This window comes from Chiloscyllium plagiosum, unplaced genomic scaffold (genome assembly GCF_037043375.1).
Source record: "Chiloscyllium plagiosum isolate Xiang-an unplaced genomic scaffold, Cpla_swu_hap1 HiC_scaffold_5, whole genome shotgun sequence".
NCBI classification, from domain to species: Eukaryota; Metazoa; Chordata; class Chondrichthyes; order Orectolobiformes; family Hemiscylliidae; genus Chiloscyllium; species Chiloscyllium plagiosum.
This window is the reverse complement of record NW_028270143.1, coordinates 133,451,358-133,473,880: the sequence shown is the minus strand read 5'-3', so window position 1 is coordinate 133,473,880 and position 22,523 is coordinate 133,451,358. Positions and strand designations below refer to the sequence as shown.

General features: G+C 60.1%; 1 protein-coding gene across 3 annotated transcripts in view; it reads right to left on the bottom strand.

Annotated features, from left to right (window-relative positions):
* LOC122547812 (tonsoku-like protein) overlaps positions 1-22,523 on the bottom strand; it is a 162,192-nt gene that overhangs the window by 115,955 nt on the left and 23,714 nt on the right. For all 3 annotated transcript variants that reach the window (XM_087987696.1, XM_087987698.1, XM_087987697.1), the window contains 2 exons: positions 21,662-21,804; positions 2,384-2,567 (listed from right to left, as the gene is read on the bottom strand). In XM_087987696.1, the coding sequence (XP_087843822.1) occupies positions 2,384-2,567; positions 21,662-21,804 (327 nt within the window). The remainder of the gene's footprint in view (positions 1-2,383; positions 2,568-21,661; positions 21,805-22,523) is intronic.

Sequence of the window (22,523 nt, the reverse complement as noted above, 5' to 3'; positions counted from 1 at the left end):
GAGATTACTACCTCTGAGGTCCTATTTTTTAAACTTGGTTCCTAATTCCCTAAATTCTGCTTGCAGGACCTCATCCCGTTTATTACCTGTATCGCTGGTGCCGATATGCACCATGACATCTGGCTGTTCACTCTGCCCCTTCAGAAAGTTCAGCAGCCGATCTGAGACATCCCTGACCTGAGCACCTGGGAGGCAGCATACCATTCGGGAGTCTCGTTTTTGACCACAGAACCGTCTATCTACTCCCCTCACAATTGAATCCCCTGTGAAGACAGCCCTTCCACTCCCCGCCCTCTGAACAGCAGAGCTAGTCACGGGTCTGAAGAAACTTTGAGGAAGCGAGGGCTTTTCTTGTTGGACTGAAGAAGGATGAGAGGCGACTTGATAGAGGTGTACAAGATGATGAGACATCGATAGAGTGGATAGCCAGGGACTTTTTCCCAGGGTGGAAATGGCTATCCTGAGGGGACATAATTTTAAAGTGATTAGATTCGATTCCCTACAGTGTGGGAACAGGCCCTTCGGCCCAACAAGTCCACACCGACCCTCCGAAGAGAAACCCACCCAGACCCATTCCCCTACATTTACCCGACACTATGGGTAATTTAGCACCTGACCTGCACATCTCTAGATTGTCGGAGCAAACCCACGCAGACACGGGGAGAACGTGCAAACTCCACACAGTCAGTCGCCCGAGGCTGGAATTGAACCCGGGTCTCTGGCGCTGTGAGGCAGCAGTGCTAACCACTGAGCCACCATGCCACCCAATTAGGGGAAGGGGTTGGGAAGATGTCCGAGGCAGATTATTTACACAGAGAGTGGTGGGTGCGGGGAATACACGACCAGCAGTGGGAGTAGAGTCAGAGACATTCGGGACATTTAAGTGACTCTCAGATAGGCCCATGGATGGTAGTAAAATATAGAATATGTGGGTTAGTCTGATCATAGAGTAGGATAAAAGGGCAGCACAACATTGAGGGCCGAAGGGCCTGTACTGTACTGTTCAATGAGACGGAGATAGGGAGGGGGTGTACGGGCTGGAGGGAGTTACAGAGATAGGGAGGGGGTGTAGGGGCTGGAGGGGGTTACAGAGATAGGGAGGGGGTGTACAGGCTGGAGGGAGTTACAGAGATAGGGAGGGGGTGTAGGGGCTGGAGGGGGTTACAGAGATAGGGAGGGGGTGTAGGGGCTGGAGGGGTTTACAGAGATAGGGAGGGGGTGTAGGGGCTGGAGGGGGTTACAGAGATAGGGAGGGGGTGTACGGGCTGGAGGGGGTTACAGAGATAGGGAGGGGGTGTAGGGGCTGGAGGGGGTTACAGAGATAGGGAGGGGGTGTAGGGGCTGGAGGGGGTTACAGAGATAGGGAGGGGGTGTAGGGGCTGGAGGGGGTTACAGAGATAGGGAGGGGGTGTAGGGGCTGGAGGGAGTTACAGAGATAGGGAGGGGGTGTACGGGCTGGAGGGAGTTACAGAGATAGGGAGGGGGTGTAGGGGCTGGAGGGGGTTACAGAGATAGGGAGGGGGTGTAGGGGCTGGAGGGGGTTACAGAGATAGGGAGGGGGTGTAGGGGCTGGGGGGAGTTACAGAGATAGGGAGGGGGTGTAGGGGCTGGAGGGGGTTACAGAGATAGGGAGGGGGTGTACGGGCTGGAGGGAGTTACAGAGATAGGGAGGGGGTGGAGGGGCTGGAGGGGGTTACAGAGATAGGGAGGGGGTGTAGGGGCTGGAGGGAGTTACAGAGATAGGGAGGGGGTGTACGGGCTGGAGGGAGTTACAGAGATAGGGAGGGGGTGGAGGGGGTTACAGAGATAGGGAGGGGGTGGAGGGGCTGGAGGGAGTTACAGAGATAGGGAGGGGGTGGAGGGGCTGGAGGGGGTTACAGAGATAGGGAGGGGGTGGAGGGGCTGGAGGGGGTTACAGAGATAGGGAGGGGGTGGAGGGGGTTACTGAGATAGGGAGGGGGTGGAGGGGCTGGAGGGGGTTACAGAGATAGGGAGGGGGTGTAGGGGCTGGAGGGAGTTACAGAGATAGGGAGGGGGTGTGGGTGTGGGAGTGGGTGATGGGGTTGGGGACTTTCCAGGTAAACTCTGGTCTGTAACATCCTCCAGTCCTCTATGTGCTATGTGCTCAGGCCATTCAGCCCCAGTTGTTGTCATGTGTGTAACTCAGGAGGAGCTGACAGCTCCCAGATCTCACCCGATTGATTACCCCTCAGCTGGATCCCAATCTCAGTCGATTGGCACGCTGCCAGATCCCAGCCTGGGTTGGATTCCAGGTTCCAATCTCGGTTGGTTACCTGACAGCCTGCCTCAGTAGGTTACCTGACCAACAGGTCCCATTCTCTAATAATTACCATGGAGCCAGACCCCAGCCTGAGTAGATTACCTTGCAGCTTGTGGTCAAGGATCTCAAGGCTCTTTATAAAGGCCTTCTGAGCTTCCTGCAGAGCTTCACCCGATTGGTCCTTCTCATGTCGGAACAAGTAGCTGCGCCCAATCAGAGCCCAGGCTCGCTGCTGCTCGGTGTGGTTACCGATTGATTTGGCCAATTGCAAATAAGCTCGATGATGCTAAACGGGAGGGAGGGGAAACGAAGCAGAGAATATAACCATCAGAGAGGATCCCCCCCCCCCCCCCACGGGGGTAAAGGCAGCCCCAGGAGGAGAGATTATAACCCAATCGGAGCTCTCGGGGATGTGGGCAGACGGGTCTGACTCTGACATTGCTGTGGGTCTGGAGTCACGTGTAGGCCAGACCAGGTGAGGATGGGCAGTTTCCTTCCCTGAAGGACGTTAGTGACCCAGATGGGGGTTTTACACGGTCATAGTTAGTCTACAGTTTAATTGAATTCCAATTTTACCATCGGCCAATTCAAACCCGCGACCCCCAGAATATTAGCCCGAGGTTCCTGGCTTGTTTATCCAGTGCCGTTACCACGACACTATCACCTCACCACACTGTGCTGTATTCACTGATTACTAGCTCAACCAAACACAGACTGAGGGACAGCTTCCCAATACACCTCCGCTCTCTGTCTGTGTGTGTGTCTAACTGTGGGTCTGACTGTGTGCCTGTCTGTCTCCCATCTGTCTGTGTCCATCTGCCTGCCCATCTATGTGTCGTTGTGCCTGTCTGTGTGCCTATCTATCTGTCTGTCTGTGTGTCTCTCTGCCTGTCTATCTGTCTGTGTGCCTGTCTGATTGTCTGTGTGTCTGTCTGACTGTGTCTGTCTGTCTGACTGCCTGTCTGTGTCCATCTGTCTGTGTCCGTCTGCCTGCCTATCTATATGTCTGTGTATCTCTCTTCTTGTCTATCTGTCTGTGTGCCTGTCTGACTGTCTGTCTGTGTACCTCTCTGTGTCTGCCTGTGTGTTTGACTGTGTCTGTCTGTCTGTGTCTGCTGGATTGTCTGCCTGCCTGTCTGTGTGCCTGACTGTCTGTCTGATTGTCTTCCTGTCTGTCTGCCTGCCTGCCTGTCTGTGTGCCTGTCTGTCTGTGTGCCTGCCTGTCTGTCTGTGTGCCTGCCTGCCTGTCTGTCTGTCTGCCTGTCTGTCTGTGTGCCTGTCTGCCTGTCTGCCTGCCTGTCTGTGTGTCTGCCTGTCCGTGTGCCTGTCTGCCTGCCTGTCTGTCCGTGTGCCTGCCTGTCTGTGTGTCTGCCTGTCCGTGTGCCTGTCTGCCTGTGTGCCTGCCTGTCTGTCCGTGTGCCTGCCTGTCTGCCTGTGTGCCTACCTGCCTGTCTGCCTGCCTGTGTGCCTGTCTGTGTGCCTGCCTGTGTGTGCCTGCCTGTCTGTCTGTGTGCCTGCCTGTCTGTCTGCGTGCCTGCCTGTGTGCCTGTCTGTGTGTGCCTGCCTGTCTGTCCGTGTGCCTGTCTGCCTGTGTGCCTGCCTGTCTGTCCGTGTGCCTGCCTGTCTGCCTGCCTGTGTGCCTGTCTGTCTGCCTGTGTGCCTGCCTGCCTGTCTGTGTGCCTGCCTGTCTGTCCGTGTGCCTGCCTGTCTGTGTGCCTGTGTGCCTGCCTGTCTGCCTGTGTGCCTGCCTGTGTGCCTGCCTGTCTGTCTGTGTGTGCCTGCCTGTCTGTCTGTGTGCCTGTGTGCCTGCCTGCCTGTCTGTGTGTGCCTGCCTGTCTGTCTGTGTGCCTGCCTGTGTGCCTGCCTGTCTGCCTGTGTGCCTGCCTGTGTGCCTGTCTGTGTGCCTGCCTGCCTGTCTGTGTGTGCCTGCCTGTCTGTCTGTGTGTGCCTGCCTGTCTGCCTGTGTGCCTGCCTGTCTGTCTGTGTGCCTGCCTGTGTGCCTGCCTGCCTGTCTGTGTGTGCCTGCCTGTCTGTCTGTGTGCCTGCCTGTGTGCCTGCCTGTCTGTCTGTGTGCCTGCCTGTCTGTCTGTGTGCCTGCCTGTCTGTCTGCCTGTGTGCCTGCCTGTCTGTGTGTCTGCCTGCCTGTCCGTGTGCCTGTCTGTCCGTGTGCCTGCCTGTCTGTCTGCCTGCCTGCCTGTGTGCCTGTCTGTCTGCCTGTCTGTGTGCCTGCCTGCCTGCCTGTCTGCCTTTCTGTCTGTCTGTCTGTGTGCCCGCCTGCCTGTCTGTGTGCCTGCCTGTGTGCCTGCCTGCTTGTCTGCCTTTCTGTCTGTCTGTCTGTGTGCCCGCCTGCCTGTCTGTGTGCCTGCCTGTCTGTCCGTGTGCCTGCCTGTCTGCCTGCCTGTGTGCCTGTCTGTCTGCCTGTGTGCCTGCCTGTGTGCCTGTCTGTCTGCCTGTGTGCCTGCCTGTGTGCCTGCCTGTCTGCCTGTGTGCCTGCCTGTCTGTCTGTGTGCCTGCCTGTGTGCCTGTCTGTCTGCCTGTGTGCCTGTCTGTCTGCCTGTGTGCCTGTCTGTCTGCCTGTGTGCCTGTCTGTCTGCCTGTGTGCCTGCCTGTCTGCCTGTGTGCCTGTCTGTCTGCCTGTGTGCCTGCCTGTGTGCCTGCCTGTGTGCCTGTCTGTCTGCCTGTGTGCCTGCCTGTCTGCCTGTGTGCCTGCCTGTCTGTCTGTGTGCCTGCCTGTGTGCCTGCCTGTGTGCCTGTGTGCCTGCCTGTGTGCCTGCCTGTCTGCCTGTGTGCCTGCCTGCCTGTCTGTGTGTGCCTGCCTGTCTGTCTGTGTGCCTGCCTGTGTGCCTGCCTGCCTGTCTGTGTGCCTGCCTGTGTGCCTGCCTGTCTGTCTGTGTGCCTGCCTGTGTGCCTGTCTGTCCGTGTGCCTGCCTGTCTGTCTGCCTGTCTGCCTGTGTGCCTGTCTGTCTGCCTGTCTGTGTGCCTGCCTGCCTGCCTGTCTGTCTGTCTGTGTGCCCGCCTGCCTGTCTGCCTTTGTGCCTGTCTGTCTGCCTGCCTGTCTGTGTGTCTGCCTGTCTGTGTCTGCCTGTCTGTCCATGTGCCTGTCTGTCCGTGTGCCAGCCTGCCTGTCTGTGTGCCTGCCTTGCCTGTCTGTCTGTGCGCCTGTCTGTCTGTCTGTGTGCCTGTCTGTCTGTGCGCCTGTCTGTCTGTCTGTGCGCCTGCCTGTCCGTGTGCCTGTCTGTCTGTCTGTCTGTGCGCCTGTCTGTCTGTCCGTGTGCCTGCCTGTCTGTCCGTGTGCCTGCCTGCCTGTCTGTCTGCCTGCCTGCCTGTCCGTGCGTCTGTCTGTCTGTCTGTGCGCCTGTCTGTCTGTCTGTGTGCCTGCCTGTCCGTGTGCCTGCCTGTCCGTGTGTCTGTCTGTCTGTGCGCCTGTCTGTCTGTCCGTGTGCCTGACTGTCTGTCTGTGTGCCTGCCTGTCTGTCTGCCTGCCTGTCTGCCTGTGTGCCTGCCTGTCTGCCTGCCTGTGTGTCTGCCTGTCTGTCTGTGTGTCTGCCTGTCTGTCTGTGTGCCTGTCTGTCCGTGTGTCTGCCTGTCTGTCTGTCCGTGTGTCTGCCTGTCTGTCTGCCTGCCTGTCCGTGTGCCTGCCTGTCCGTGCGTCTGTCTGTCTGCCTGTGTGCCTGTCTGTCTGTCTGCCTGCCTGTCTGTCTGCCTGTGTGCCTGCCTGCCTGTCTGTCTGTCTGTGTGCCTGTCTGTCTGTCTGCCTGCCTGCCTGTCTGTCTGTCTGTGTGCCCGCCTGTGTGCCTGTCTGTGTGCCTGCCTGCCTGTCTGTGTGCCTGCCTGTCTGCCTGTGTGCCTGCCTGTCTGTCTGTGTGCCTGCCTGTGTGCCTGCCTGCCTGTCTGTGTGTGCCTGCCTGTCTGTCTGTGTGCCTGCCTGTCTGCCTGTCTGTGTGTGCCTGCCTGTGTGCCTGCCTGTCTGTCTGTGTGCCTGCCTGTCTGTCTGTGTGCCTGCCTGTGTGCCTGCCTGCCTGTCTGTGTGTGCCTGCCTGTCTGTCTGTGTGCCTGCCTGTGTGCCTGTCTGCCTGTCTGTGTGTGCCTGCCTGTGTGCCTGCCTGTCTGTCTGTGTGCCTGCCTGTCTGTCTGTGTGTCTGCCTGCCTGTCCATGTGCCTGTCTGTCCGTGTGCCTGCCTGTCTGTCTGCCTGCCTGTCTGTCTGCCTGTGTGCCTGTCTGTCTGCCTGTCTGCCTTTCTGTCTGTCTGTCTGTGTGCCCGCCTGCCTGTCTGTGTGCCTGCCTGTGTGCCTGCCTGCCTGCCTGTCTGCCTTTCTGTCTGTGTGCCCGCCTGCCTGCCTGTCTGCCTTTCTGTCTGTCTGTCTGTCTGTGTGCCTGCCTGTCTGTCCGTGTGCCTGCCTGTCTGCCTGCCTGTGTGCCTGTCTGTCTGCCTGTGTGCCTGCCTGTGTGCCTGCCTGTCTGCCTGTGTGCCTGCCTGTGTGCCTGCCTGTCTGTCTGTGTGTGCCTGCCTGTCTGTCTGTGTGCCTGCCTGTGTGCCTGCCTGTGTGCCTGCCTGTGTGCCTGCCTGTCTGCCTGTGTGCCTGCCTGCCTGTCTGTGTGTGCCTGCCTGCCTGTCTGTGTGCCTGCCTGTGTGCCTGTCTGTCCGTGTGCCTGCCTGTCTGTCTGCCTGCCTGTCTGTCTGCCTGTGTGCCTGTCTGTCTGCCTGTCTGTGTGCCTGCCTGCCTGCCTGTCTGTCTGTGTGCCCGCCTGCCTTTGTGCCTGTCTGTCTGCCTGCCTGTCTGTGTGTCTGCCTGTCTGTGTCTGCCTGTCTGTCCATGTGCCTGTCTGTCCGTGTGCCAGCCTGCCTGTCTGTGTGCCTGCCTGTCTGCCTGTGTGCCTGCCTGTGTGCCTGTCTGTGTGCCTGCCTGCCTGTCTGTGTGTGCCTGCCTGTCTGTCTGTGTGTGCCTGCCTGTCTGCCTGTGTGCCTGCCTGTCTGTCTGTGTGCCTGCCTGTGTGCCTGCCTGCCTGTCTGTGTGTGCCTGCCTGTCTGTCTGTGTGCCTGCCTGTGTGCCTGTCTGCCTGTCTGTGTGTGCCTGCCTGTGTGCCTGCCTGTCTGTCTGTGTGCCTGCCTGTCTGTCTGTGTGCCTGCCTGTCTGTCTGCCTGTGTGCCTGCCTGTCTGTGTGTCTGCCTGCCTGTCCGTGTGCCTGTCTGTCCGTGTGCCTGCCTGTCTGTCTGCCTGCCTGCCTGTGTGCCTGTCTGTCTGCCTGTCTGTGTGCCTGCCTGCCTGCCTGTCTGCCTTTCTGTCTGTCTGTCTGTGTGCCCGCCTGCCTGTCTGTGTGCCTGCCTGTGTGCCTGCCTGCCTGTCTGCCTTTCTGTCTGTCTGTCTGTGTGCCCGCCTGCCTGTCTGTGTGCCTGCCTGTCTGTCCGTGTGCCTGCCTGTCTGCCTGCCTGTGTGCCTGTCTGTCTGCCTGTGTGCCTGCCTGTGTGCCTGTCTGTCTGCCTGTGTGCCTGCCTGTGTGCCTGCCTGTCTGCCTGTGTGCCTGCCTGTCTGTCTGTGTGTGCCTGCCTGTCTGTCTGTGTGCCTGCCTGTGTGCCTGCCTGTGTGCCTGTGTGCCTGCCTGTGTGCCTGCCTGTCTGCCTGTGTGCCTGCCTGCCTGTCTGTGTGTGCCTGCCTGTCTGTCTGTGTGCCTGCCTGTGTGCCTGCCTGCCTGTCTGTGTGCCTGCCTGTGTGCCTGCCTGTCTGTCTGTGTGCCTGCCTGTGTGCCTGTCTGTCCGTGTGCCTGCCTGTCTGTCTGCCTGTCTGCCTGTGTGCCTGTCTGTCTGCCTGTCTGTGTGCCTGCCTGCCTGCCTGTCTGTCTGTCTGTGTGCCCGCCTGCCTGTCTGCCTTTGTGCCTGTCTGTCTGCCTGCCTGTCTGTGTGTCTGCCTGTCTGTGTCTGCCTGTCTGTCCATGTGCCTGTCTGTCCGTGTGCCAGCCTGCCTGTCTGTGTGCCTGCCTTGCCTGTCTGTCTGTGCGCCTGTCTGTCTGTCTGTGTGCCTGTCTGTCTGTGCGCCTGTCTGTCTGTCTGTGCGCCTGCCTGTCCGTGTGCCTGTCTGTCTGTCTGTCTGTGCGCCTGTCTGTCTGTCCGTGTGCCTGCCTGTCTGTCCGTGTGCCTGCCTGCCTGTCTGTCTGCCTGCCTGCCTGTCCGTGCGTCTGTCTGTCTGTCTGTGCGCCTGTCTGTCTGTCTGTGTGCCTGCCTGTCCGTGTGCCTGCCTGTCCGTGTGTCTGTCTGTCTGTGCGCCTGTCTGTCTGTCCGTGTGCCTGACTGTCTGTCTGTGTGCCTGCCTGTCTGTCTGCCTGCCTGTCTGCCTGTGTGCCTGCCTGTCTGCCTGCCTGTGTGTCTGCCTGTCTGTCTGTGTGTCTGCCTGTCTGTCTGTGTGCCTGTCTGTCCGTGTGTCTGCCTGTCTGTCTGTCCGTGTGTCTGCCTGTCTGTCTGCCTGCCTGTCCGTGTGCCTGCCTGTCCGTGCGTCTGTCTGTCTGCCTGTGTGCCTGTCTGTCTGTCTGCCTGCCTGTCTGTCTGCCTGTGTGCCTGCCTGCCTGTCTGTCTGTCTGTGTGCCTGTCTGTCTGTCTGCCTGCCTGTCTGTCTGTCTGTGTGCCCGCCTGTGTGCCTGTCTGTGTGCCTGCCTGCCTGTCTGTGTGTGCCTGCCTGTCTGCCTGTGTGCCTGCCTGTCTGTCTGTGTGCCTGCCTGTGTGCCTGCCTGCCTGTCTGTGTGTGCCTGCCTGTCTGTCTGTGTGCCTGCCTGTGTGCCTGTCTGCCTGTCTGTGTGTGCCTGCCTGTGTGCCTGCCTGTCTGTCTGTGTGCCTGCCTGTCTGTCTGTGTGCCTGCCTGTGTGCCTGCCTGCCTGTCTGTGTGTGCCTGCCTGTCTGTCTGTGTGCCTGCCTGTGTGCCTGTCTGCCTGTCTGTGTGTGCCTGCCTGTGTGCCTGCCTGTCTGTCTGTGTGCCTGCCTGTCTGTCTGTGTGTCTGCCTGCCTGTCCATGTGCCTGTCTGTCCGTGTGCCTGCCTGTCTGTCTGCCTGCCTGTCTGTCTGCCTGTGTGCCTGTCTGTCTGCCTGTCTGCCTTTCTGTCTGTCTGTCTGTGTGCCCGCCTGCCTGTCTGTGTGCCTGCCTGTGTGCCTGCCTGCCTGCCTGTCTGCCTTTCTGTCTGTCTGTCTGTGTGCCCGCCTGCCTGCCTGTCTGCCTTTCTGTCTGTCTGTCTGTCTGTGTGCCTGCCTGTCTGTCCGTGTGCCTGCCTGTCTGCCTGCCTGTGTGCCTGTCTGTCTGCCTGTGTGCCTGCCTGTGTGCCTGCCTGTCTGCCTGTGTGCCTGCCTGTGTGCCTGCCTGTCTGTCTGTGTGTGCCTGCCTGTCTGTCTGTGTGCCTGCCTGTGTGCCTGCCTGTGTGCCTGTGTGCCTGCCTGTGTGCCTGCCTGTCTGCCTGTGTGCCTGCCTGCCTGTCTGTGTGTGCCTGCCTGCCTGTCTGTGTGCCTGCCTGTGTGCCTGTCTGTCCGTGTGCCTGCCTGTCTGTCTGCCTGTGTGCCTGTCTGTCTGCCTGTCTGTGTGCCTGCCTGCCTGCCTGTCTGTCTGTGTGCCCGCCTGCCTTTGTGCCTGTCTGTCTGCCTGCCTGTCTGTGTGTCTGCCTGTCTGTGTCTGCCTGTCTGTCCATGTGCCTGTCTGTCCGTGTGCCAGCCTGCCTGTCTGTGTGTCTGTCTGTCTGCCTGTGTGCCTGTCTGTCTGTCTGCCTGTGTGCCTGCCTGCCCGTGTGCCTGTCTGCCTATCTGTCTGTCTGCCTGCCTGTCTGTGTGTGTGCCTGCCTGCCTGTCTGCCTGCCCGCCTGTCTGTCTGCCTGTGTGTCTGTCTGTCTGCCTGTCTGCCTTTCTGTCTGTCTGTCTGTGTGCCCGCCTGCCTGTCTGTGTGCCTGCCTGTGTGCCTGCCTGCCTGCCTGTCTGCCTTTCTGTCTGTCTGTCTGTGTGCCCGCCTGCCTGCCTGTCTGCCTTTCTGTCTGTCTGTCTGTGTGCCTGCCTGTCTGTCCGTGTGCCTGCCTGTCTGCCTGCCTGTGTGCCTGTCTGTCTGCCTGTGTGCCTGCCTGTCTGCCTGTGTGCCTGCCTGTGTGCCTGCCTGTCTGTCTGTGTGTGCCTGCCTGTCTGTCTGTGTGCCTGCCTGTGTGCCTGCCTGTGTGCCTGTGTGCCTGCCTGTGTGCCTGCCTGTCTGCCTGTGTGCCTGCCTGCCTGTCTGTGTGTGCCTGCCTGCCTGTCTGTGTGCCTGCCTGTGTGCCTGTCTGTCCGTGTGCCTGCCTGTCTGTCTGCCTGTGTGCCTGTCTGTCTGCCTGTCTGTGTGCCTGCCTGCCTGCCTGTCTGTCTGTGTGCCCGCCTGCCTTTGTGCCTGTCTGTCTGCCTGCCTGTCTGTGTGTCTGCCTGTCTGTGTCTGCCTGTCTGTCCATGTGCCTGTCTGTCCGTGTGCCAGCCTGCCTGTCTGTGTGTCTGTCTGTCTGCCTGTGTGCCTGTCTGTCTGTCTGCCTGTGTGCCTGCCTGCCCGTGTGCCTGTCTGCCTATCTGTCTGTCTGCCTGCCTGTCTGTGTGTGTGCCTGCCTGCCTGTCTGCCTGCCCGCCTGTCTGTCTGCCTGTGTGTCTGTCTGTGTGCCTGCCTGCCTGTCTGTGTGCCTGCCTGTCTGCCTGCCTGTGTGTCTGTGTGCCTGCCTGTCTGTCTGTGTGCCTGCCTGTCTGCCTGTGCGCCTGTCTGTCCGTGTGCCTGCCTGTCCGTGTGCCTGTCTGTCGGCCTGTCTGCGTGCCTGTCTGTCTGTCTGTGTGCCTGCCTGTCTGTCTGTGTGCCTGCCTGTCTGCCTGCCTGTCTGTGTGTCTGCCTGTCTGTCTGCCTGTGTGCCTGTCTGTCTGCCTGTGTGCCTGCCTGTCTGTGTGTCTGCCTGTCTGTGTGTCTGCCTGTCTGTCTGTGTGCCTGTCTGTCTGTGTGTCTGCCTGTCTGTCTGTCCGTGTGTGTGCCTGCCTGTCTGCGTGCCTGTCTGTCTGTCTGTCTGTGCGCCTGTCTGTCTGTCCGTGCCTGCCTGTCTGCCTGTGTGTCTGCCTGTCCGTGTGCCTGCCTGTCCGTGTGCCTGTCTGTACGCCTGTCTGTCTGTCCATGTGCCTGTCTGTCTGTGCGCCTGTCTGTCTGTCTGTGTGCCTGCCTTGCCTGTCTGTCTGTGCGCCTGTCTGTCTGTCTGTGTGCCTGTCTGTCTGTGCGCCTGTCTGTCTGTCTGTGTGTCTGCCTGTCCGTGTGCCTGTCTGTCTGTCTGTCTGTGCGCCTGTCTGTCTGTCCGTGTGCCTGCCTGTCTGTCCGTGTGCCTGCCTGCCTGTCTGTCTGCCTGCCTGCCTGTCCGTGCGTCTGTCTGTCTGTCTGTGCGCCTGTCTGTCTGTCTGTGTGCCTGCCTGTCCGTGTGCCTGCCTGTCCGTGTGTCTGTCTGTCTGTGCGCCTGTCTGTCTGTGTGCCTGACTGTCTGTCTGTGTGCCTGCCTGTCTGTCTGCCTGCCTGTCTGCCTGTGTGCCTGCCTGTCTGCCTGCCTGTGTGTCTGCCTGTCTGTCTGTGTGTCTGCCTGTCTGTCTGTGTGCCTGTCTGTCCGTGTGTCTGCCTGTCTGTCTGTCCGTGTGTCTGCCTGTCTGTCTGCCTGCCTGTCCGAGTGCCTGCCTGTCCGTGCGTCTGTCTGTCTGTCTGTGCGCCTGTCTGTCTGTCTGTGTGCCTGCCTGTCCGTGTGCCTGCCTGTCCGTGCGTCTGTCTGTCTGTGCGCCTGTCTGTCTGTCCGTGAGCCTGTCTGTCTGTCTGTCCGTGTGCCTGCCTGTCTGTCTGTGTGCCTGCCTGCCTGTCTGTCTGCGTGCCTGCCTGTCTGTCTGCCTGTCTGTCTGTCTGTGTCTGCCTGTCTGTCTGTGTGTCTGCCTGTCTGTCCGTGTGCCTGCCTGTCCGTGTGCCTGTCTGTCTGCCTGCCTACCTGCGTGCCTGCCTGCCTGTCTGTCTGCCTGCCTGTGTGTCTGTGTGCCTGCCTGTCTGTCTGCCTGTGTGTCTGCCTGCCTGTGTGTCTGTCTGCGTGCCTGCCTCTCTGCCTGCCTGTGTGCCTGTCTGCTTGCCTGCCTGCCTGTCTGTCTGTAAGCATGGCTGCCTGTGTGCCTGCCTGCCTGCCTGTCTGCCTGTGTGTCTGCCTGCCTGTGTGTCTGTCTGCGTGCCTGCCTCTCTGCCTGCCTGTGTGCCTGTCTGCTTGCCTGCCTGCCTGTCTGTCTGTAAGCATGGCTGCCTGTGTGCCTGCCTGCCTGTCTGCCTGTGTGCCTGCCTGCCTGTGTGCCTGTCTGCCAGTGTGACTGCCTGTCTGTCTGTGTGTCTGCCTGTCTGTCCGTGTGCCTGCCTGCCTGTGTGCCTGCCTGCCTGTGTGTCTGTGTGCCTGCCTGCCTGCCTGCCTGTCTGTCTGCCTGTGTGCCTGCCTGTCTGTATGCCTGCCTGCCTGTCTGTCTGTAAGCATGGCTGCCTGTCTGTCTGTAAGCATGGCTGCCTGTGTGCCTGCCTGCCTGTCTGTCTGTATGCCTGCCTGTCTGCCTGCCTGCCTGTGTGTCTGCCTGCCTGTCTGTCTGCGTGCCTGCCTCTCTGCCTGCCTGTGTGCCTGTCTGCCAGTGTGACTGCCTGTCTGCTTGTTTGTCTGTCTGTGTCTGCCTGTCTGTCCATGTGCCTGCCTGTCTGCCTGCCTACCTGTGTGCCTGCCAGCCTGTGTGCCTGTCTGTCTGTCTGCCTGTCTGTCCGTGTGCCTGCCTGTCTGTCTGTGTGCCTGCCTGCCTGCCTGCCTGTGTGCCTGTCTGCCAGTGTGTCTGCCTGTATGTCCGTGTGCCTACCTGCCTGTGTGCCTGTCTGTCTGTCTGCCTGTCTGTCTGTAAGCCTGCCTGCCTGTCTGTATGCCTGCCTGTCTGTCTGTGTGCCTGCCTGTCTGCCTGTGTGTCTGCCTGCCTGTCTGTCTGCCTGTGTGCCTGCCTGCCTGTCTGTGTGCCTGCCTGCCTGTGTGTCTGTGTGCCTGCCTGTGTGCCTGCCTGTCTGCCTGCCTGTCTGTCTGTATGCCTGCCTGTCTGTATGCCTGCCTGCCTGTCTGTCTGTGTGCCTGCCTGCCTGCCTGTCTGTCTGTAAGCCTGCCTGCCTGTCTGCCTGTGTGTCTGCCTGCCTGCCTGTCTGGCTGTGTGTCTGTGTGCCTGCCTGTCTGTCTGCCTGTCTGCCTGTCTGTCTGCGTGCCTGCCTGCCTGTGTGCATGTCTGTGTGCATGCCTGTCTGCCTGTCTGTGTGCCTGCCTGTCTGTCTGTGTGCCTGCCTGCCTGTGTGCATGTCTGTGTGCATGCCTGTCTGCCTGTCTGTGTGCCTGCCTGCCTGTCTGCCTGTGTGCCTGCCTGTCTGTCTGTGTGCCTGTCTGTCTGTCTGCCTGTGTGCCTGTCTGTGTGCCTGCCTGCCTGTCTGTGTCCCTGCCTGCCTTTCTATGTGCCTGCCTGTGTACCTGTCTGTCTGTGTGCCTGTCTGTCTGCCTGTGTGCCTGCCTGCCTGTTTGCCTGCCTGCCCGCCTGTCTGTCTGCCTGTGTGTCTGTCTGTGTGCTTGCCTGCCTGTGTGTCTGTGTGCCTGCCTGTCAGTCTGTCTGCCTGTGTGCCTGCCTGTCGGTCTGCCTGTGTGTCTGTCTGTGTGCCTGCCTGCCCGCCTGTCTGTCTGTGTGTCTGTCTGTGTGCCTGCCTGCCCATCTGTCTGTGTGCCTGTCTGTCTGTCTGTGTCCCTGTCTGTCTGTCTGTATGTCTGCCTATGTGCCTGTCTGTGTGCCTGTCTGTCTGTCTGTCCGTGTGCCTGTCTGTGTGCTTGCCTGCCTGCCTGTCTGTGTGCCTGCCTGCCTGTGTGCCTGTCTGCCTGCCTGTGTGCCTGTCTGTCTGTGTGTGTCTGTCTGTGTGCCTGTCTGCCTGTGTGTCTGTCTGCCTGTGTGCCTGCCTGTGTGTCTGTCTGCCTGTGTGCCTGTCTGCCCGTGTGCCTGCCTGTGTGTCTGCCTGTCTGCCTGCCTGTGTGCCTGTCTGCCTGTCTGCCTGCCTGTGTGTCTGCCTGTGTGCCTGTGTGTCTGCCTGCCTGCCTGTGTGTCTGCCTATGTGCCTGTCTGTCTGCCTGTGTGTCTGTCTGCCGGTTTGCCTGCCTGTCTGTGTGTCTGCCTGTGTGCCGGTCTGACTGTGTGTCTGCCTGCCTATGTGCCTGTCTGACTGTCTGCCTATGTGCCTGTCTGTCTGCCTGTGTGTCTGTCTGCCGGTTTGCCTGCCTGTCTGTGTGTCTGCCTGTCTGCCTGTGTGTCTGTCTGTGTGCCTGCCTGCCTGCCTGTGTGCCTGCCTGCCTGTGTGCCTGCCTGCCTGTCTGTCTGACTGTCTGCCTGTGTGTCTGTCTGTCTGCCTGCCTGTGTGCCTGTCTGCGTGTCTGTCTGCCTGTCTGTCTGTGTGCCTGCCTGCCTGTCTGTGTGCCTGCCTGCCTGCCTGTGTGCCTGTCTGTGTGCCTGCCTGCCTGTCTGCCTGTGTGCCTGCCTGTCTGTGTGTCTGTCTCTGTGCCTGTCTGCCTGTGTGCCTGACTGTCTGTGTGCCTGCCTGTCGGTCTGCCTGTCTGCCTGTGTGCCTGTCTGCCCGCCTGTCTGTCTGTCCGTGTGCCTGCCTGACCGTCTGTCTGTCTGCCTGCCTGCCCACCTGTCTGTGTGCCTGTGTGCCTGCCTGTGCGCCTGTGTGCCTGCCTGTCTGTCTGTGTGTGTGCCTGCCTGCCTGTCTGTGTGCCTGCCTGTCTGTCTGTGTGCCTGCTTGCCTGTCTGTCTGTGTGTCTGCCTGTGTGCCTGCCTGTCCGTCTGTGTGCCCGCCTGTATGCCTGTCTGCCTGTCTGTCTGCCTGCCTGTGTGCCCGCCTGTCTGCCTGCCTGTGTGCCTGTCTGCCTGTGTGCCTGCCTGCCTGTGTGCCTGTCTGCCTGCCTGTGTGTCTGTCTGTCTGAGTGCCTGTCTGTCTGTCTGTGTGCCTGCCTGTCTGTGTGCCTGTCTGTCTGTCTGAGTGCTTGTCTGTCTCTGTGCCTGCCTGCCTGCCTGTGTGTCTGTGTGCCTGCCTGCCTGTCTGTCTGTGTGCCTGCCTGTCTGTCTGTGTGCCTGCCTGTCTGTCTGTGTGCCTGTCTGTCTGTCTGTGTGCTTGTCTGTCTGTGTGCCTGTCTGTCTGTGTGCCTGCCTGTCTGTCTGTGTGCCTGTCTGTCTGTGTGCTTGTCTGTCTGTGTGCCTGTCTGTCTGTGTGCCTGTCTGTCTGTGTGCTTGTCTGTCTGTGTGCTTGTCTGTTGGCCTGCCTGTCTGTCTGTGTGCCTGCCTGTCTGTGTGCCTGTCTGTCTGTGTGCCTGTCTGTCTGTCTGTGTGCCTGTCTGTCTGTGTGCCTGCCTGTCTGTCTGTGTGCCTGTCTGTCTGTGTGCCTGCCTGTCTGTCTGTGTGCCTGTCTGTCTGTGTGCTTGTCTGTCTGTGTGCCTGTCTGTCTGTGTGCCTGTCTGTCTGTGTGCTTGTCTGTCTGTGTGCTTGTCTGTTGGCCTGCCTGTCTGTCTGTGTGCCTGCCTGTCTGTCTGTGTGCCTGTCTGTCTGTGTGCCTGCCTGTCTGTCTGTGTGCCTGCCTGCCTGTGTGCTTGTCTGTTGGCCTGCCCCTGAGCTCCCACACATTCTCCATCTCGAGAGGCCCTCGTGCTGGCCTGGCCTGGCTGCCATGCTCCAATCACACACGAGGCCAGCTTGAGGAACACCTCACTTCCCACTGAGGCACGTAGGCCTCCAGCCCTCAACAATGTCACAGCTTGCCCTTTTGCCCTCTATTCTGATTCCTTCTTTTTTCTCATCTGTCATTCTGTAACTTAGGCCATTCAGCCCATTGATCCTGCTCTGCCGTTCGATGACAGGCTGATATTTTCCTGGCCTCTCCCTGTGCCCCTGGACTCCCTCACTCATCAAAAATCAAAAGTACCAGGCCTCCACAGCCCTCTGCAGCAAGGGCTTCCACAGAATCCCCCCCCCACCCTCCAGCCAAAGAAATCCCTCCCCATCTCCGTTTTAAAGGCTTCACCCTGAGGCTGTGCCCTCGGGTCCGAGTGGAAACATCTTCTCCACGTGCCCTCGAGCCAGGCCTCTCAGTATCCTGTAAATCTCAATCCCATCCCCCCTCCTCCTTCTAAACCCCATCGAGTCCAGACCCAGAGTCCTCAACCGTTCCTCATGTGACCAGCCCCTCACCCCCGGGATCATTGTTGTAAGCCCCCTCTGGGCCCCCTCCAACACCAACACTCCCGTCCTTAGGTACGGGGCCCAAAACTGCTCACTATATTCCAAATGTGGTCTGACCAGAGCCTTACCCAGCCTCAGCAGGACGTCCCTGCTCTTGTATCTCGCCCTCTTGAACTGAAAACCAACATTGCATTTTCCTTCCTGACACCACCGGGACCTGCTGGTTCATGCTCAGAGAATCCACAACTCCTGAGTCCCTTGGTGCTTCAGATTTCCAAAGTCTGGCCACATTTAGAAAATTGTCTATATCTTTATTCTTCCTACCAAAGTGCATAACCCCACACTTTCCCACGTTGTACTCCAATCTGCCACTTCTTTGCCCACCCTCCCGGCCTGTCCAAGCCCTCCTGCAGCCTCTCCTCTTCCTCAACACTAACTGTCCCTTGACATATCTTAGTGTCACCTTCAAACTCAGCAACACTGCCCTCGGTTCCTTTGTCCACATCATTAATGTATAATGTGAATAGTTATGGTCCCAACACTGACCCCTGCAGAACTCCACTAGTAACAGGCAGCCATCCTGAATAAGACTCCCTTATCCCCACCCTCTGCCTTCTGCCAGTCAGCCAATTCTCTACCCTGGACCCTGATATCGTGGGCTCATCTTATTAGGCAGATTCCTGTGTGGCACCTTGTCAAAGGTTGTGTGTATATGACCATCAGCCAGAGCAGTTTATATCCTTGCCATTTACCCCCTAACACGTACAACACTTACTGCACGTCCTGCATCTGACCTCTCACCTCTGTCACACTTTAACCTTCCCCTGATGGCACAGCCCCCTCACAGAGCCCTCACTGCCCCCTCATAGACCCCTCACTGCCCCCTCACTGTCCCCTCACAGACCCCTCACTGCCCCCTCACAGACCCCTCACTGTCCCCTCACAGACTCATCACTGCCCCCTCACAGACTCATCACTGCCCCCTCACAGACCATCACTAACCCCTCACAGACTCATCACTGCCCCCTCACAGACTCATCACTACCCCCTCACAGACCATCACTGCCCCCTCACAGACCATCACTGCCCCCTCACAGACCATGACTACCCCCTCACAGACTCATCACTACCCCCTCACAGACCATCACTGCCCCCTCACAGACTCATCACTACCCCCTCACAGACTCATCACTGCCCCCTCACAGACCATCACTGCCCCCTCACAGACTCATCACTACCCCCTCACAGACTCATCACTGCCCCCTCACAGACCATCACTGCCCCCTCACAGACCATCACTGCCCCCTCACAGACCATGACTACCCCCTCACAGACCCCTCACTGCCCCCTCACAGACCATGACTACCCCCTCACAGACCATCACTACGCCCTCACTGCCCCCTTATTGCCCCCTCACTGCCCCCTCACTGCCTCCTTACTACCCCCCTCACAGACCCCTCACTGCCCCCTCACAGACCCCTTACTGTCCCCACACAGACCCCTCACAAACTCCTTACTGCCCCCACACAGACCCCTCACTGCCCCCTCACAAACTCCTTACTGCCCCCTCACAGACCATCACTGCCCCACACAGACCCCTCACAAACTCCTTACTGCCCCCTCACAGACCATCACTGCCCCACACAGACCCCTCACAAACTCCTTACTGCCCCCACACAGACCCCTCACTGCCCCCTCACAAACTCCTTACTGCCCACTCACACCACTCACTGCCCCCTCACAGACCCCTCACTGCCCCCTCACAGACCCTTTACTGTCCCCTCACTGCCCCCTCACAGACCTCTTACTGCCCCCTGACTGTCCCCTCACTGTCTCCTCACAGACCCCTTACAGCCCCCCACAGACCCCTCACTGTCCCCTCACAGACACCTTACTGCCCCCCACAGACCCCTCACTGTCCCCTCACTGACCCATCACTGCCCCCACACAGACCCCTCACAGACCCCTCACAGACCCATCACTGCCCCCTCACAGACCCCTCAATGTCCCCTCACAGACCCCTCAATGCCCCCTCACAGACTCATCACTGCCCCCTCACAGACCCCTCAATCCCCCTCACAGACTCATCACTGCCCCTCACAGACCCATCACTGCCCCCTCACACAGCCCTCAATGCCCCCTCACAGACCCAACACTACCCCCTCACAGACCCATCACTGCCCCCTCACAGCCCCCTCACAGACTCCTAAATGCCCCCTCACACTCCTCACTGCCCCCTCACAGACTCCTTACTGCCCCCTCACAGACCACTCACTGCCCCCTCACAGACTCATTATTGCCCACTCACAGACTCCTTACTGCCCCCTCACAGACCACTCACTGCCCCCTCACAGACTCATCAATGCCCCCTCACAGACCCCTCACTGCCCCCTCACAGACCCCTCACAGACCCATCATTGCCCCCTCACAGCCCCATCACAGACCCCTCACTGCCCCCTCACAGACCCATCACAGACTCCTTACTGCTCCCTTACTGCCCCCTCACAGACCCCTCACTGCCCCCTCACAGACCCCTCACTACCCCCTCACAGACCCCTCACTGCCCCCTCACAGACCCCTTACTGCCCCCTCACAGACCCCTCACTACCCCCTCACAGACCCCTCACTGCCCAATCACAGACCCCTTACTGCCCCCTCACAGACCCCTTACTGCCCCCTCACAGACCCCCTCACAGACCCCTCACAGACCCATCACTGCCCCCTCACAGACCCCCTCACAGACCCCTCACAGACCCATCACTGCCCCCTCACAGACCCCCTCACAGACCCCTCACAGACTCCTTACTGCCCCCTCACAGACCCCTTACTGCTCCCTTACTGCCCCCTCGCAGACCCCTCACTATCCCTCACAGACCCCTCAATCCCCCTCACAGACCCCCTCACTGCCCCTCACAGACCCATCACTGCCCCCTCACACAGCCCTCAATGCCCCCTCACAGACTCCTTACTGCCCCTCACAGACCCATCACTGCCCCATCACGGACCCCTCACAGACCCCTTACTGCCCCCTCACAGACCCCTTACTGCTCCCTTACTGCCCCCTCACTACCCCCTCACAGACCCCCTCACAGACCCCTCACTGCTCCCTCACAGACCCCTTACTGCCCCCTCACAGACCCCTCACTACCCCCTCACAGACCCCTTACTGCCCCCTCACAGACCCCTTACTGCTCCCTTACTGCCCCCTCACTACCCCCTCACAAACCCCCTCACAGACCCCTTACTGCTCCTCGCAGACCCCTCACTACCTCCTCACAGACCACTCACTGCCCCCTCACAGACTCCTTACTGCCCCCTCACAGACCCCTTACTGCCCCCTCACAGACCACTCACTGCACCCTCACAGACCACTCACTGCACCCTCACAGACCCCTTACTGCCCCCTCACAGATCCCTTACTGCCCCCTCACAGACCCCTTACTGCCCCCTCACAGACCCATCTCTGTCCCCTCACAGACCCCTCAATGCCCCCTCACAGACCCTCAATGCCCCCTCACAGACCCCTCACTGCCCCCTCACAGACCTCTCACTGCCCCCTCACAGACCCCTCACTGCCCCCTCACAGACCCCTTACTGCCCCCTCACAGACCCCTTACTGCCCCCTCACAGACCCATCTCTGTCCCCTCACAGACCCCTCAATGCCCCCTCACAGACCCCTCACTGCCCCCTCACAGACCACTCACTGCCCCCTCACAGACCACTCACTGCCCCCTCACAGACCCTCAATGCCCCCTCACAGACTCCTCACTGCCCCCTCACTGCCCCCTCAATGCCCCCTCACAGACCACTCACTGCCCCCTCACAGACCACTCACTGCCCCCTCACAGACCCCTCACAGACTCCTCACTGCCCCCTCAATGCCCCCTCACAGACTCCTCACTGCCCCCTCACAGACCACTCACTGCCCCCTCACAGACCCCTCACTGCCCCCTCACAGACCACTCACTGCCCCCTCACTGCCCCCTCACAGACCCCTCACAGACTCCTCACTGCCCCCTCACTGATGTTGCCAGACCTTGTGCGTTTCTCCAGCAATTTGTGATTTTGCTTCAGATTTCAGGCCTTTATTGTTCTATGCTTCGACAGGAGCCAGGACACGGACACAGACACAGACACGGGCACGGGTACAGACACGGGCACGGGTACAGACACGGGCACGGGTACAGACATGGGTACAGACATGGGTACAGACACGGGCACAGGCACAGACACAGACACGGGCACAGGCTCGGGCAGAGACACAGACACGGGCAGAGACACAGAGAGACACGGGCACAGGCACGGGTACGACACAGACGCGGGTACAGACACGGGTACAGATATGGGTACAGGCACAGACACGGGTACAGACACGGGTACAGACACAGACACGGGTACAGACACGGGCACAGACACAGATACAGACACGGGTACAGAAACAGACACGGGCACAGACACAGGTACAGACACGGGCACAGACACGGGCACAGACACAGGTACAGACACGGGCACAGACACGGGCACAGACACGCGTACAGACATGGGTACAGAAACAGACACGGGCACAGACACGGGTACAGACACGGGCACAGACACGGGCACAGACACGCGTACAGACATGGGTACAGAAACAGACACGGGCACAGACACGGGCACAGACACGGGTACAGACACGGGCACAGACATAGACACGGGCACAGGCACGGGTACAGGCACAGACACGGGCACAGGCACGGGCATGGACACGGGCACAGGCAGAGCACAGATGCGGGCACAGACGTGGGCACGGGCATAGACATGGGCACAGACATGGGCGCAGACACAGACATGGGCACAGACACAGGCACAGACAGACACGGGCACAGGCGCAGACACGGGCACAGACACGGGCATAGGCACGGTCACGGACACGGATAGGGACACGGGCACTGTCACGGACACAGACACGGGCACAGACACGGGCACGGGCACTGACACGGAGAAACGGACACGGACACGGTGCACACTGTGTGCAGCAATGTGACCTAAGGTGGCACTGGGAGCAGCAGGGTCAATGTTCACGGGCACAGCCATCCCTCCTCCACCTCACTGCACCCTCCCTACCACTCCCCAGCCCAGCTCCCTCTACCTTTCACTCACCTCCAGGGAAGATTCCCAGTTGCTCAGCTCCAGGAAACATTCCCCAATCTTCCGGTGGGCTATCCCACACCCGAGAACATCATTCCGATCCTCCAACACACGCAGGGCCTCCTGATAATCCTCAATCGCAGCCTCAAACTGACCTATCACAGGCAGAGGGAGAGAACGAGAGAGAGAGTGAGGGGAGAGAGAGAGGGGGAGGGAGAGGAAGAGGGGAGGGTGAGGGTGTGGGTGAGGGTGAGGGTGAGGGTGAGGGTGTGGGTGTGGGTGTGGGTGAGGGTGTGGGTGAGGGTGTGGGTGAGGGTGTGGGTGAGGGTGAGGGTGAGGGTGAGGGTGAGGGTGTGGGTGAGGGTGAGGGTGTGGGTGAGGGTGAGGGTGTGGGTGAGGGTGAGGGTGTGGGTGAGGGTGAGGGTGAGGGTGTGGGTGAGGGTGAGGGTGAGGGTGTGGGTGAGGGTGAGGGTGTGGGTGTGGGTGAGGGTGAGGGTGTGGGTGAGGGTGTGGGTGTGGGTGAGGGTGAGGGTGTGGGTGAGGGTGAGGGTGTGGGTGAGGGTGAGGGTGTGGGTGAGGGTGAGGGTGAGGGTGTGGGTGAGGGTGAGGGTGTGGGTGAGGGTGAGGGTGTGGGTGTGGGTGAGGGTGAGGGTGTGGGTGAGGGTGAGGGTGTGGGTGAGGGTGAGGGTGTGGGTGAGGGTGAGGGTGTGGGTGAGGGTGAGGGTGTGGGTGTGGGTGAGGATGAGGGTGTGGGTGAGGGTGTGGGTGAGGGTGAGGGTGTGGGTGAGGGTGTGGGTGAGGGTGAGGGTGTGGGTGTGGGTGAGGGTGAGGGTGTGGGTGAGGGTGAGGGTGAGGGTGTGGGTGAGGGTGAGGG